This window comes from Spodoptera frugiperda, chromosome 3, assembly GCF_023101765.2.
Source record: "Spodoptera frugiperda isolate SF20-4 chromosome 3, AGI-APGP_CSIRO_Sfru_2.0, whole genome shotgun sequence".
Taxonomy (NCBI): Eukaryota; Metazoa; Arthropoda; class Insecta; order Lepidoptera; family Noctuidae; genus Spodoptera; species Spodoptera frugiperda.
In genome coordinates, this window is record NC_064214.1 from 11,139,509 (window position 1) to 11,153,270 (window position 13,762).

Here is a 13,762-nt window from a genome sequence, read left to right on the forward strand (position 1 = left end):
ATAAAAAATAAAGGTCATATTACTCCGGTCGAGCCGGTCCACGTGGACTTGTGTCTGCTATGACTCTAAAACTCATGAAGGCACTTTTCAGAACCAAAGTAAACTCTCACATTCTTCCAGAATGAGTGCTAGTGTAAAGGTTCACATTACTTGTAGTAATAGACAATTGTATTAATTATAATATTAATAAAAATGGAATACCCTGAAGAACTAATGACCTACATAACTAACGCGAAGTGGAACCTATATCGTGTCGCTTCGCGGTAGGATACCTACAATTACTATTCGGTACATAACAGGATTTAAATATTTATCTAATTTTCATAGGCGACAAGAATTGTAATTTTGTGTAATAACATTCTCTATAAATATGAAATGAGATTGACGTGGAACGTGATAAGTGTTTTGTATACAAACATCGATCAAGTTCCAAACTCCATATATTATTATCACTAAGACGTCGAAATACAACAACAACAACGTTACGCCTTTTATCCCCGAAGGGGTAGGCAGAGGTGCGTATTATGACACGTGATGCCATTATACAAAATACATCCACTTTTTACCATTTGTGTCATAAGTCCCATGTAGTAGGGGGTGAGCCTATTGCTATATACTGGGCACAATTTTAGACTCCGTGCTATTACTGAGAAATTTTCGAAAAACCGAAAAACGCAGAGCAATATTTTGCCCGACCCAGAAATCGAATCCGAGTCTTCTTGTCCAGCAGTCGCACTTGCGACCACTCAACCAACGAGGCAGTCAGTATTAAAGTGCTTCCCAATCAGAGAACTGCTATGAAGCTACGCTGCTAGGATATAATAGCTAAACTGTGATATTATCTGACCATTTCCATTCATATCAAACTATGTAGCAGTACGAGTAAGATGTGCTATGAAGATGAGCCGCCGCAAAGTAGCTGTACGAGGAAGATGCGCAGCTGGAATATGTGATGTATCGATAGTAGGAAAGCTATACATATACATAACACACACTCAGAACACGCATCTATAGCACGCATACACAGCATATATCTTTCCATATAAAAAACATATCTCAGTTGAACCCGTTTCCACCAGTGTTAAGCTATGTACCATTGAATATGATTGGTGAAGATTGGTAAAGCATAGCACATCTCAAGTGGAAAAGCAAACCTGAGATCTCGTACATTAGTACCAAGGTCCACTTTACCAACAAAACTTGTTGTTTACAAAATGATTGCGTATTTAATTCAGTTACCACAGTTTGAAACGAACCTCATTAGTCTTGTACCTGGCAAGGTCAACTCAAATGAGGACAGTGTTGAATACGAGAGTAGTAGTGAAGTATTCATGATTCTAATCACGTAACAAACAAATTATACGTGTTTTAATTCACACATAATTACTGCCTGCTTGATCGAGTGGTCGCAAGTGCGACTGCCGAACAAGGGGTCTCGGGTTCGATTCCCGGGTCGGGCAAAGTATTACTGCGGTGTTTTCGGTTTTTCGAAAATTTCTCTGTAGTAGCACGGAGTCTGGAATTGTGTCCAGTATATTATGGGACTTACAACACAATTGGTGAAAAGTGGGTGTACATTGTATAGCGGCATTACGTGTCGTAATGAGCACCTCTGCCTACCCTTTCAGGGATAAAAGGCGTGACGTTGCGTAGTAATAATTAATTGATGTACACTTTCCTGTCATTTGCCACTGACTGCACGATTCGTAAGGAGGCTGGGCGGCCTGCCCGATTCGATTTACGCACGAAGCAACGACCGATTTACGCATGTAATCCACAAATTGTTGTTAAAGGTACGGGTTTTATTTGTATGTGAAATGTATGTTTGTAAACGCACCCATGATATAGGAGAAAATCCAAGTGTGGACTCTTTTTTTAAGAAAAAAATAAAATGGAATACAAATTGAAATCAATTTTACGTCACTTCAATTTTATCAAAAAAAGTTATCACGCTTGGTTAGTTATGAATGACTAGCTTCTGTCAGTGGCTTCAACCACAGTCTCTTGGGAATAAAAGTGTTCTATATGTTATTTCAGACAAAGCTTAAGAACAATGTACTCTAATTTATATATCTTGAACACTAAATTCACTTAGATTTAAAATATGATTTCTTATTCACACACCTCTATCTAATTATATTCAAAAGAAAATAAGACGTGACGGTATATATTTAGAACACAATTTACTCTCATCTTGTTGTTGTCATTTCGAAGTTCCAATATTCAAGGAGGTAAGGAAGTCAACGAATTTAGATGAAGTAGAGAAAGTTTCTAGATTGATTCATCTAAAGTCATAATTAATCGAATTTTGTTTGCAATAGGGTTGTAGAAAGGTATGAAAATTGGGTAGTAGACAGGTATGAAAATTTAAAATCTAATTAGTCCGTCAGTTAGATAATTAAGAAATATTAGACAGGTCATCGTATCGTCACGCCTTTTATCCCTGAAGTTGTAGGCAAACAATGAACACAATTTTCACCGTTTGTGTTATAAGGCCCATGCAATAGGTGGTGAACAATAGTTAGATAAAACGAAGTTAAGTTTAAGAGTGCGAGGTCATTACGTCATGTATTGTTACCCTGTAGAATGTATTGAATCGTGACGTCACACGATATTTCAAATCATATCGTAGAAAGTATTCAATTTTGTAGGAAAGGTAAAATACGTGTCTAATGTTTTAAAATAATCTACCAGACGGATATTAAAAAAGTAAGTATACTACCCTACTGACTAAAAAAATCTACCACAAAATGGTCGAATGTACTCCTTAAAAAAATTAAAGGCTTCAAGAACTATTAAAGTATTTTCCCTCAAAAATTCTACGTTGAGGTTAATTTTCATTACAAAACTTTCGGACCTTTAATAAACGTTTATACCCTAAAGTTAAGGATTATTTATAAGACAATGTTTTTTTCAGAATGTCAGAATAATTTTGCCCTTGCAGATTTTCCTGGAGATACGGCTATAGTTGGATAAAAATAAAAAGGAATCTCTAAAAAAGTGTCCAATTTAAATGTATGTCTTTTTAAGGGGGGAAATCATGTAATTATTTCTTCCGCTTTGCGCGAGGTGAAAGACAGTATCAGACTCTTACTGATTAAAAACCACCCCTTTCCTACACCGAGCTTTTGAATGGAGTTCCAGGAAACCCTCTAGATAGTCCGCAGCCCTGGACGGATCAGATGACCACCACTCAGGTGGTCTGATGACTCTATCAGCCGCGTGCTGAACGCGACGCGCCGTACGCACGGTAAACTGAATTCACTTAGATTTTTAATACGATTTCTTACACTGACTTCTATCATAACACGATTCTAACGAAAATAAGACGTAATTTTATGTATTTATAACATAATTTACTCTGATCTTGTTGTTGTCACGTCGAAGTTCCAATATACCAAGAGTTAAGGAAGTTAACACATTTTGATTGAGTGAGGAAAGTTTGTGAGATTCATTCATCGAAAGTCAAAATTAATAGCAGCGAATTGCAATTTGGTAAATAACAGTTCAAAACATGTAAAGAGTAACTTTCTAATACAAACCAAAGCTCTAATTAATGTTTGTAAGTTATACCTTATCAATGGACAAGTTCATTTTAATCAATTTGAATTCTAAGGTAAGGTTATAACGCCCACATTTGGTCGACAGGTGGGTTGGTGATCGCAGGTGGAAAATCGATGCCAGAGTGGTTTCAACTCTTAATCAATTACGAAAGAATTCAATTTACTTAAAATACATAGTGTCTCTGGCTGCTTAAAAACATTTATCAGAATCAATGATAAATTGTCTTGTAAATACTTGGGTAAAGGTAGCCCATTTTTTACAAATGTTTCCATTTTTAAAAACCTTTTATTGTTTTTTTACTTTATATTTTTTACTCTAACCTGCCCCTTGGCACCTGGCAAAGTCATTATTTTATCAACGAGTATTTTAACGATACCAGTCCTCACATATAGGTAGAAATGATAATTGAAATGTTAAAGGTTAGGTCCGCCCGAACATGTCTAGTCTCAATAAATAAACTATACGATGCTATTAGTTCACTCTGTATGATGAGCGTAAAATTGTAATAATAACTCATATAAAAGTAAATAGCTATTCATTTGTGGGGTGTAATATTTACATTTAAATAACCATTTAGATAATAAAAAAGAAGATAGAGTTATGCTACCCAATATATATGAAGAAGATGTAAAGATTATAATTTAAGCTATATAACATTATTTGACAGTTAAAGTAATTAGGACATAAAAGGTGCAAACTTTGTGAAATTGACCCAAGTTTATAGTGTCAAAGCCCAACAACCCTTAAATTCCTAATCCTCAAAAGGCCGGTAACGCACTTGTAACGCCTTAAGTGTTTCGAGTGTCCATGGCCGGCGGCGATTGCTTACCATCACGCATCATCATTGCGATAAAAACTAAAAAAATATTGTATTGTTTGTGAAATGTTACTTATCTATACTATACTAATATTATAAAGCTGAAGAGTTTGTTTGTTTGTTTGTTTGAACGCGCTAATCTCAGGAACTGCTGATCTGATTTGAATAATTAATTCTTTTTGTGTTGGATAGCGCATTTATAGAGGAAGATTATAGGTATAAATCATCACGCCACGATCAATAGGAACCGAGCAGTGCGGGTGAAAACGCGCAAGTAGCTAGTAAATATATTATTTGCCAGTTAAATTAATTAAGACCTACATGGTGCAAACTTTGAGAAATTGATTCAAGTTTCTAGTGTAAAATCTATTAATTTTGGTAACACTATGGGTCAGTTAGCATAACCATTAGACAAAGCGCATCGGAGCGTCAATTTGAAATGTCACTTGGCAAATTGACCTCTATCTCCACGAAAGACGTATTTTGAGATAACAGCAAGACGCTCAAATTTGCGCACATTTGATAGAATTCACCAAATATGAATATGATTATTATATCGCGTAGGTGTGGGTAATCGTATGGGAATACGCATGTTAGTAAGTTGAGAAGACAGTAAGGGTTGATTTTATTGTTATTTTGGTGTGCATCGACATCTATTTTGAGCTCAAGGTGAAAAACCCCAATGGAAATCCCTCATCTGAAAAGGACAAAGAGGACTGTCAGACTGTGTCACATTTTATACGTGAGCGAGACGATTGGTCATAAACTGACTTAGAACAAAACCTGTAGACATCGTTTATATAATTGATACCTAATAAAAACATATCTGTTCTACATATTTTTATTTTGAGCCGTGCTCGTCCCACAGCACGGACACACCAGGCCTTCCTACTCTCCTTCCACTCCTCTCTGTGCAAAACTTATGTCAACAAAAAACATGGTAAATAACAAAATGGCTTACCTCCAAAGGTATAACAATGAACAGGACGATCATATCAGCAATAACTAGATGAGTCATCAGCAAATTGACGCGCGACTTTCGTCGACGCGAGCGCATCAGTGACGCGAAGACGCCAACGTTGCCAACCGCGCCAGCAGCCAATAGCGCGCTGTACACGCCCACCACAAACCCTTGCTCAGGCGCAGGTATTGTAGTATCAACCACTTCAGTCACATTCACTATCGATGTCCCTTCCATACTGAAATAATCCCAAAACTTTTGGTTGCAATCAACTTCTACATTTTCAGTTGGATCGTCTTGAAACATTGTTTTATCTCATTATTGTAGTTAGTTAGTTTTTTTTTTTAGTTCACTATTTTTGCTAACATTTTTTGTTTTATTTTATAGTGTTGAAGTAATACTATTCACATTTTCACTATTCAATCCTTTTTTAAGGAAGTTTTTATTCACATTTATATTACTAACACTGATACTTTAAAACTTTTTGTGTACACTAGATTAATTAAACTTTGCTTTAATTTATTTTAATAATATTAAAATCACAAGAAAACACATCCACTTATTATTATTAATTTATATTTCATTAATTAATTTAAATTTAATAGAAAAGCCATACAACACCACTACACCAATTTATTACATTTATATTTTAATTAAAATATGTAAAAATATTAATTATCAACTATTTACACCAGTAACATACGAAACCGAACTTAAGTTTTCACGCGCGGAAGCCTACGAAATCTCGTAGCCGCTACGAGACGTGCGTTCGCCGTAGCAACGTAGCACTGTGTGACGTAGCCAGCGAATCTCGTAGTCAGCCCATTCATTCGTAGTTCTTCTCTCAATTTTATTTATTGCTATGAAAAGGTTTTTCTTATCACGTAGAGATTCTTGGCTTCTAAAATGTTTTACTAAATAATTTAATATCGAAAATCAAGTCTGATTTCTATTATTGAATGAGTTTATTGTTGTAATGATTAAGATTCTATTTTATATAATAAGCTGGTTTCGTATTATCAGATTACAGTTAAAATGTTATTATATTTATTTTAATTATTTGACTTTACATATTTTTGTTAATAAAGCGAATTAAAATGAACTGCCATCTGCAACGAAGATCTCTGATTATTTAGTAACCGACGACTAAAGTTGTTTTTTTTTTCTCTGATCTTTCATGCTTCAGTACGTTACATTACAGGAGACGCTGAAACAGCAACCGACCACCTAGCCAATGCGTAAATCGTGCATTCAAAGTTATAATACAGTCGAATCTCGTTAATTTGAAACTCGAGCGACTCTTAACATAATTCTAATTACCGATTGTTCGATATATCAAATAGTCCGAAATTTGATCTAGTCTCAGAATGTCAGAATCTCTGCAAGTTCTGAGAAATGTCTGTTTTTTTCTCTCTGAAACTTTGAATTACTGAGAATTTGACGCCAATAAGTTCGAATTACCGAGTTATTTGGTTACGTAGAATTGACTTTTTCGTTCGAAAAATGTATCGATTTATACAAGTTCGAAATATAAAAAGAGTATCTACGGAATTCGTGATAATTTTGAATTATATGGTGGATCGAATGATCAAAGGTTTGTATTAACGAGAGTCGATTGTATGTACCTACATATTATATTATACATGTATATACATACTATGTAGGAACATAATATACTACTATATGTACATATCTATGTCAAATTCTCAAAGAATAGAACAAGGATTTAATAAATACATGACCTTATATGAAACCTCACACGATTACTCGTACCAGCGCCTCAACCTACCCGACATGTCGAACTTTCTCAAGGAATTATCAGCTTTATTTCTCAAAGACTAAGGTTGAAATTTCTACTAAAGAACTGTAACAGTTTGGTGTAGCTTGATATGCTGGCATCAGTACAAACAGAACCTAGCCATTCAGAGAATCATTGACATCAAATACAACGACTTATTGTTTGTTTGTTTCAAAACTTCTGTGATATTATTATTAAAGTTTCCAGTACAATCTGGGTTAATAAACAACAAATTACTAAAGTTATAGTCAGACTACTTCTTAATTATCAATCCTATCAAAGAACTGAATAGTCAAGTCTGAAATGAATAGAATAATTAATCAAGTAAATTATTAAATTATTTGACTGTACGGTTGGTTTGATGGTTAGGCAACCGACTGCCGTGCAACGAGTAGCGGGTTCGATTTCCGCACGGAGCAAATCTTTGTGTGATCCACAAATAGTTGTTTACGGGTCTGGGCGTCATGTAAGAAAATCGTAGTGTGGGGCAACGTTTAATGAAAAAAAGAAAAAAATCCGCAGTGAGAGTTGTACCCAAGAATATTAATACTTGACATAAATAAGTGGGGGAAAAGATAAACAATTTCAAGGTGTGAGCACCACACACACGAACAAAATTTTTCCCATAAGCGATCTAAGTCAAGTAACTCATACTACCAACAATTGAAAAACAAAATATTTTATCATTGTCAAGAAATATAATCGACTTTACGTTGTAACTACTACTACTGAGCCAATCTAAGCCATTTATAAAATGCCTATGGACCAAAAAGATAATACTCCATAAATACTAAATTATACGGAAACCCAAGAACTTAGTAACAGACATCAGCACGTCAAGTTACCACAAACTCTACAATCAATTCCCTACTATACTTACAAAGAAATAAAGTTGAAAATTTATCAAGAACTTTGACAGTTTCGGGTAGCTTGTTGTGCTGCCCCCCGTACAATTCACATTCAACAAAAAGTATTTATCTTAGTTAGCAACTCTTCCGTTGATGCTGTAACAAATTCAATTCATCTTGTGTAAGGATTTTCTAGTCATTTTGTTTTTCAGTTTAGCTGTAAATTGAATTTCATTAAAATGTCGTTAAACTGGATGTTGGAGCATTTATTTCGAGTGATTTGTATAAGTTTATTTTGGAACCTAGTCCTCCTTTGGTTTGGACTACAATAAAGGTTTCATTTATAAGGTCAAGTAATCAGTGATAACTGTGATCTCTAAAGTGCTCTGCCAAATTCGGGGATTATGACAAATCCCCTATATGGGCATGAATGGACCGGTTCAACAAGAGTGATACCAGGGTCTAACAGAAAAACTAGACATGAAACAACGCTTGTGTTGTGTAACTTTGAGTGAGTGAGGTTACCGGATACCTAATTTCCCTAAATTTTTCAAATCTCTAATTCCCCAGCAATCCTCAAATTACTAACTCTCAAAAGGCCAGCAACACACTTATAACGCCTCTGGTGTTTCGAGTGTGCAATGTCTATGGGTAGCGCCGATTGCTTACTGTCAGGTTATACGTCTGCTCGTTTACCGCTTATACTATGAAAAATGCCCCATTCCCCAGAGAGATATATATACATATGTATTTAGCACAGCACTTGTTCCATGTCTTCTAGTTTCCTATACTTTTTTTGCGAGAAAAATGTACCTTACTACGTAACATTGAAGTGTATTTAAATATTGTACAATCCTTCTAAATAAAATTTCTCTGTGTTTACAAAAGGTGATTAACCTCTCGTTTGTAGGCTGAGATGAATTCAGCAATCACTATTTCCATACAGTATATGATTTCCCTGTAGGATACGTTTTGGATTATTCGATTAGAAATGAATGTGTTCATTTCATACTGTATTTTAGTAAAGCATATTATGTAAAACCACAAGGGACAGATCTTAGTTTAATCGATTTGATTAATAAAATAATTCAAAAAATCCCATTTCCAAAGCTTGTATATACCTAGGTATATAAAACACAATTTTTAGTTTATCTAGGTCAATAATTTATGGATCGAACAAAATAGTATCGACAATGGATCAATGTTATACAAGCCAATTGTCCAGCCAATGTGATACAGAAATAAATTATCACTACATAGTATAAAACAAAGTCGCTTTCTCTGTCCCTATGTCCTTTTATATGCTTAAATCTTTAAAATTACGCAACGCATTTCGATGCGTTATTTTAATAGATAGGGTGATTCAAGAGGAAGGTTTTATATGTATAATACATGCATAATATATCACCATTGCACCCATGCGAAGCTGAGGCGGGTCGTTAGTTAAGGATAAGGGAATAAAAACTCAATACAATGTATATTAAAATAAATTTTATTTTAACACAAAATAATTATAGACTAGGCAGACTAGATTGTTACTATATAACATATTATAATATATAGGTAATTATAACGTACCATAACATACAGCGTCTTTAAACAAGAGAGTGTTAGTAAAAAATATTGTAATATTACATTTATATAACACGAGTATACCATATTTTATATAAGGTGTTCTAAAATTATCTGTCACAGCTTTAATGGGAGGTGTTTGAAGATTAAGTAAATAGTGAAGAAATTTCGTAACCCGGACCAGTTAATTCAATTTGAGAACTTAAAGAAGTTAAATAAACGTTGACTCTACTCTGCATAAAGCGGTTCACAAATATGCATGATGTGTGGCTTCGTCTATGGAAACAATTGGTAGTAATAGTTTCCATTGATAAAGTGACAGAGACAGCGGTAGAGATTGGTCTTTCATAATAAATTCAAATACGAACTCCCATTAAAGCCGTGGCATATACTTTTAAACCTCCTTATATCATGTACTTTTTTCGCTAAGAATAATACTTACTTTACAAAAATTAAAATAAATAACATCATCTTACAAAACTATTAAAATTAAAAACTATCCGATATTTTTCTAAACCAATAACAATTTGAGTTGTTCAAACATTTGAAACACGAATTCTTTTGTTACCCCGTTGTCATGGTAACTGTTATTTCGACACCAGCAATTTATACTACGCTAACTCAAAAAAGCGTACTTTACAGTAGAAGCGTTTAAAGGGAAAAACGTGATAACTTTTACATTAATTAAGATACTTTTTTGAAATTTGGTATGCTTAATATTTAATTTATTCATTGTAATATCTCATATTTATATTTCCTTAATTATTTCTATTTTTTGATTTAGCGCAAGTTAGCCGTATATAAACATAATTCATCAAAAAATGTTACATCTTATACACGTCTAACTAATGTTAGCGTAGTGTAGTACGGGAGGTCGTAGTGCGTGATCAATCATCTGATGCATATTTCAATATTTTTATAAAAAAACATGTACTTACGTACAAAAAGAATAGTCAACGTACCATTAATAAACTAATTAATACGTTAACACATAAGTATTTACTATGTAAAAGTCGCTAAGTAGTTCATTTTACAAACGAACAAGTATACACACGAACGCACTAAACTACGCTAACTATGAGTTAGCGCAGTGTTGCACAGATTTTGACCAAAGTGATCCCCGCGCACACTCCGCTAATAATAGTTGGCGTAATATAAATCGAGTGATTTCAAAAAGTACCTTTACTTAGCGTTTTATAAGATTTGTAACTTTCTTATTTTTGCATATTTCTTCTCAATTTTTTATGACGTATGTAAAAACACTTTTTAAGCAATTTGGCATAAAAAAACGATTTTACCAAATTTCGAGTTAGCGTAGTATAAATTGCTGGTGTCGATTTACTGTCAAAATTTATGTCATATTCCGTCCTAATTAGAAACAAGAAAAATAAATTACATTTGTGGTGTTGACATAGTAATTTATTAGTGGTATATACCAAAACAATGCTGAAAGTACGAGTATTATAACAGTAGACAATGTGACATTAAAAAAGTTTGCCAAATACCAAAATATCTGTGTAATTTTATCACGAAATAATTAATCTTTGTCTAATAAAGAAAATTCTGAGATATTTTTCGGATACATCGTTGTTATTGTTTCCTACAAAGAATATAACACAAAGTTTATATTAGAACTTTCGTGAGACATACTAAATTAATTATTATGTTTTTCGGCTTACTCACGTAATTATTTGCTTCTACTCATGAATATGAGCTTCTAGCATGGCTTGAAAATTAAAAACTAAGCGAGTTCCTCGTCCAATAATTACGTGAGAAAGCTGAAAAACATTAACATAACGCTAGGTTTATACGAATAAAAATATCAGCAAATTTTTGCCAATGGATTTGGTTACAACACTAAAGACAATGAACGAATATTCTATTCGCACCTTACCGATTTAGTGCTGGCTGTACGCCAAACGAATTATTTTACAAAGAAAATATCAGTAATGTCACGCCTTTTATCCCTGAAGGGGTAGGCAGAGGTGCACATTACGGCACGTTATGCCACTGTACAATGTACACACAATTTTCACTATATGTGTTATAAATCCCATGTAAAAGGGGTGTGCCTATTGCCATATACTGGACACAATTCCAGATTTCATGCTACTACTGAGAAATTTTCGGAAAACCGAAAAAACCCAATAGTACTTTGCCCAGACCCGGGATCGAGGCAGACAAAGAAAATATCCTTTATCGTATTACTTTTCAGGTGAACGTTGAAAATACTAAGAATTGTATTTTTAAAATTCTTAAAGAAACTAGGAATAATTTTATTTTCCAAAAGGGTAACATTTATAAGTATTTTTTTCTAGCAACACAAGTTTTATACAACAGAGCTTCTTGACAATGTAAACAAAAGCAAACTGCAACAAACTACATAAAAGGTCCCTTCTTTACAAACACTATCTATCTATAACCTAACCTACTTTTTCCAATGACGTCAAGTTTCTCAAACTGTATTGAATTTTCAATTCTATTACATAGACATAAAAGTTGAAAGTTGATTTGACATATGGGCTCAGTGAACAAGCGTCACTACTAAATCAGGGGAAGGTAACAAAGCCAAAATCATTTCGTAGAATCAGTAACTATCGTGAGAAATACTAAATTAATCAAATTATACGACTTATCCACATAATTGCTCGAGTGAATTCGTCTAGTTTCGAGTTTAGACAAGGGCTTATAATTATACGCATCGTGTGATACGTCACCAACGTATGTCTGTCTCACATCCAACTCGAACAGTTACGTGGATAATAACAGTAATTAATCATATATTCCAAATTATTTTACTTTGATTTAATAATTAATTTGTTATTAATTGCCCTTCAAAAATCGTGAAAACGTATTAAAGTGCTCTTAATTGGTTTTGGTTGATATCACTGCCACACGTTCGTTATAAAAGTAGCTAACAGTATATCAGCCAATTTCAATCTGTATCCATGTGAATTTTTATTTTAATGTATTTAACATTAAGTCTAAAATATCTTGAAAACATTGTAAAATATCTTGAAAACATATGACATTCACATATTTTTATTTGTCATAAAAAAGTGGCTGCTATCAGAACTTTACTATTGTTTATAGAAAAAAAAATATAAAACATAGCTTACGGTAGATACATTATACGAAACTCACTTTTTAATTTTTAGTTATGCTAAAAATATATTATATTTTGCCCATATTTTAATTTCATTTAACTTAAAAATATAATGTCATAGGCCGATTTGACAACACATTCCCTAAGACAACTCTATATCAATCCCTATCTTTTAAGTTTTAATCCAATCCATATAGTATTCAATATCATTAGTTTGCTCGTAAACATATTTTTGATGACATATTTAAAAATATAGAAATCATACATTCAAATCACAACACAAAGTTTATAAACTTTAAAACGTAAAATTAATATCTAGTAGCTATTTTTAGCAAACAGAAAAGACAAATTAACCTAATCGGTCCGGCCGTTTTTCTTACTTGGTTTGCGAATAAAATACAGTATGTTAACTAACAGAGGGTCTTTAAACTCGTTAATCTATATAGAAAAATATCAGTATAGAAAAATAAGCAAAAAATTGCAACGTTGCCTTCCTTCAAAAGACAGAGTGCTCTTTTACGTATCGATTTAAAATTTTTGGTGAATATTTAAATAAAAAAAGTTTTGTTTTTGAATGGTAATATTTTTTGTAACATGTATGGATGCTATACTATTGCGGGTTAACAGGAACGCCCTCTGTTGGTTAATATACTGTATATTGCATTGATTGTATTTAATAATAATTTTACATACTTATTACAAAAATATTGTTTAAATTATAGTGTTAATTAAATTATTGAGGCATAGGTGATACGGATCTCCTTGCTTGCATGGCCTTGTTGTCGCAGTACGCTCTGATGTCTTGCATCGTCTGCATTAGGAACACTGGGACGTCGTCATCACGTTTCTGTGGAGAAATCATTAAATTTAATTAGCTATTTATTTATTAATATAATCTTTTTTAGGAGGTTGTGGTTTTCGAGATCGTGTAGACTGACTATGACTCCTCTGGTGTTGCGAGTGTTAATGAATAACACATAATAAGCTTGTCCTCTTTTCTTACAGACTAGCTTGTGTCAGCAGCTAACCGTATTCGTCGGATAAAAGTATCCTATCCAAGTCAGCTTATCCGTTCAGAAGTTTCAGCATAATCGGA

General features: G+C 33.4%; 2 protein-coding genes across 2 annotated transcripts in view; both read right to left on the reverse strand.

Moving 5' to 3' along the window:
• Window positions 1-5,714, reverse strand: part of LOC118274328 (adipokinetic hormone/corazonin-related peptide receptor variant I) — a 146,654-nt gene extending 140,940 nt beyond the window's left edge. Inside the window, exon 1 of the mRNA XM_050707728.1 lies at window positions 5,343-5,714. Within this exon, the coding sequence (XP_050563685.1) occupies window positions 5,343-5,648 (306 nt within the window). The 5' untranslated portion in view covers window positions 5,649-5,714. The remainder of the gene's footprint in view (window positions 1-5,342) is intronic.
• A 7,546-nt stretch (window positions 5,715-13,260) lies between these two features.
• Window positions 13,261-13,762, reverse strand: part of LOC118274186 (actin-binding Rho-activating protein) — a 55,978-nt gene continuing 55,476 nt past the window's right edge. The window contains exon 5 of the mRNA XM_035591616.2: window positions 13,261-13,513. Coding sequence (XP_035447509.1) covers window positions 13,400-13,513 — 114 coding nt within the window. The 3' untranslated portion in view covers window positions 13,261-13,399. The remainder of the gene's footprint in view (window positions 13,514-13,762) is intronic.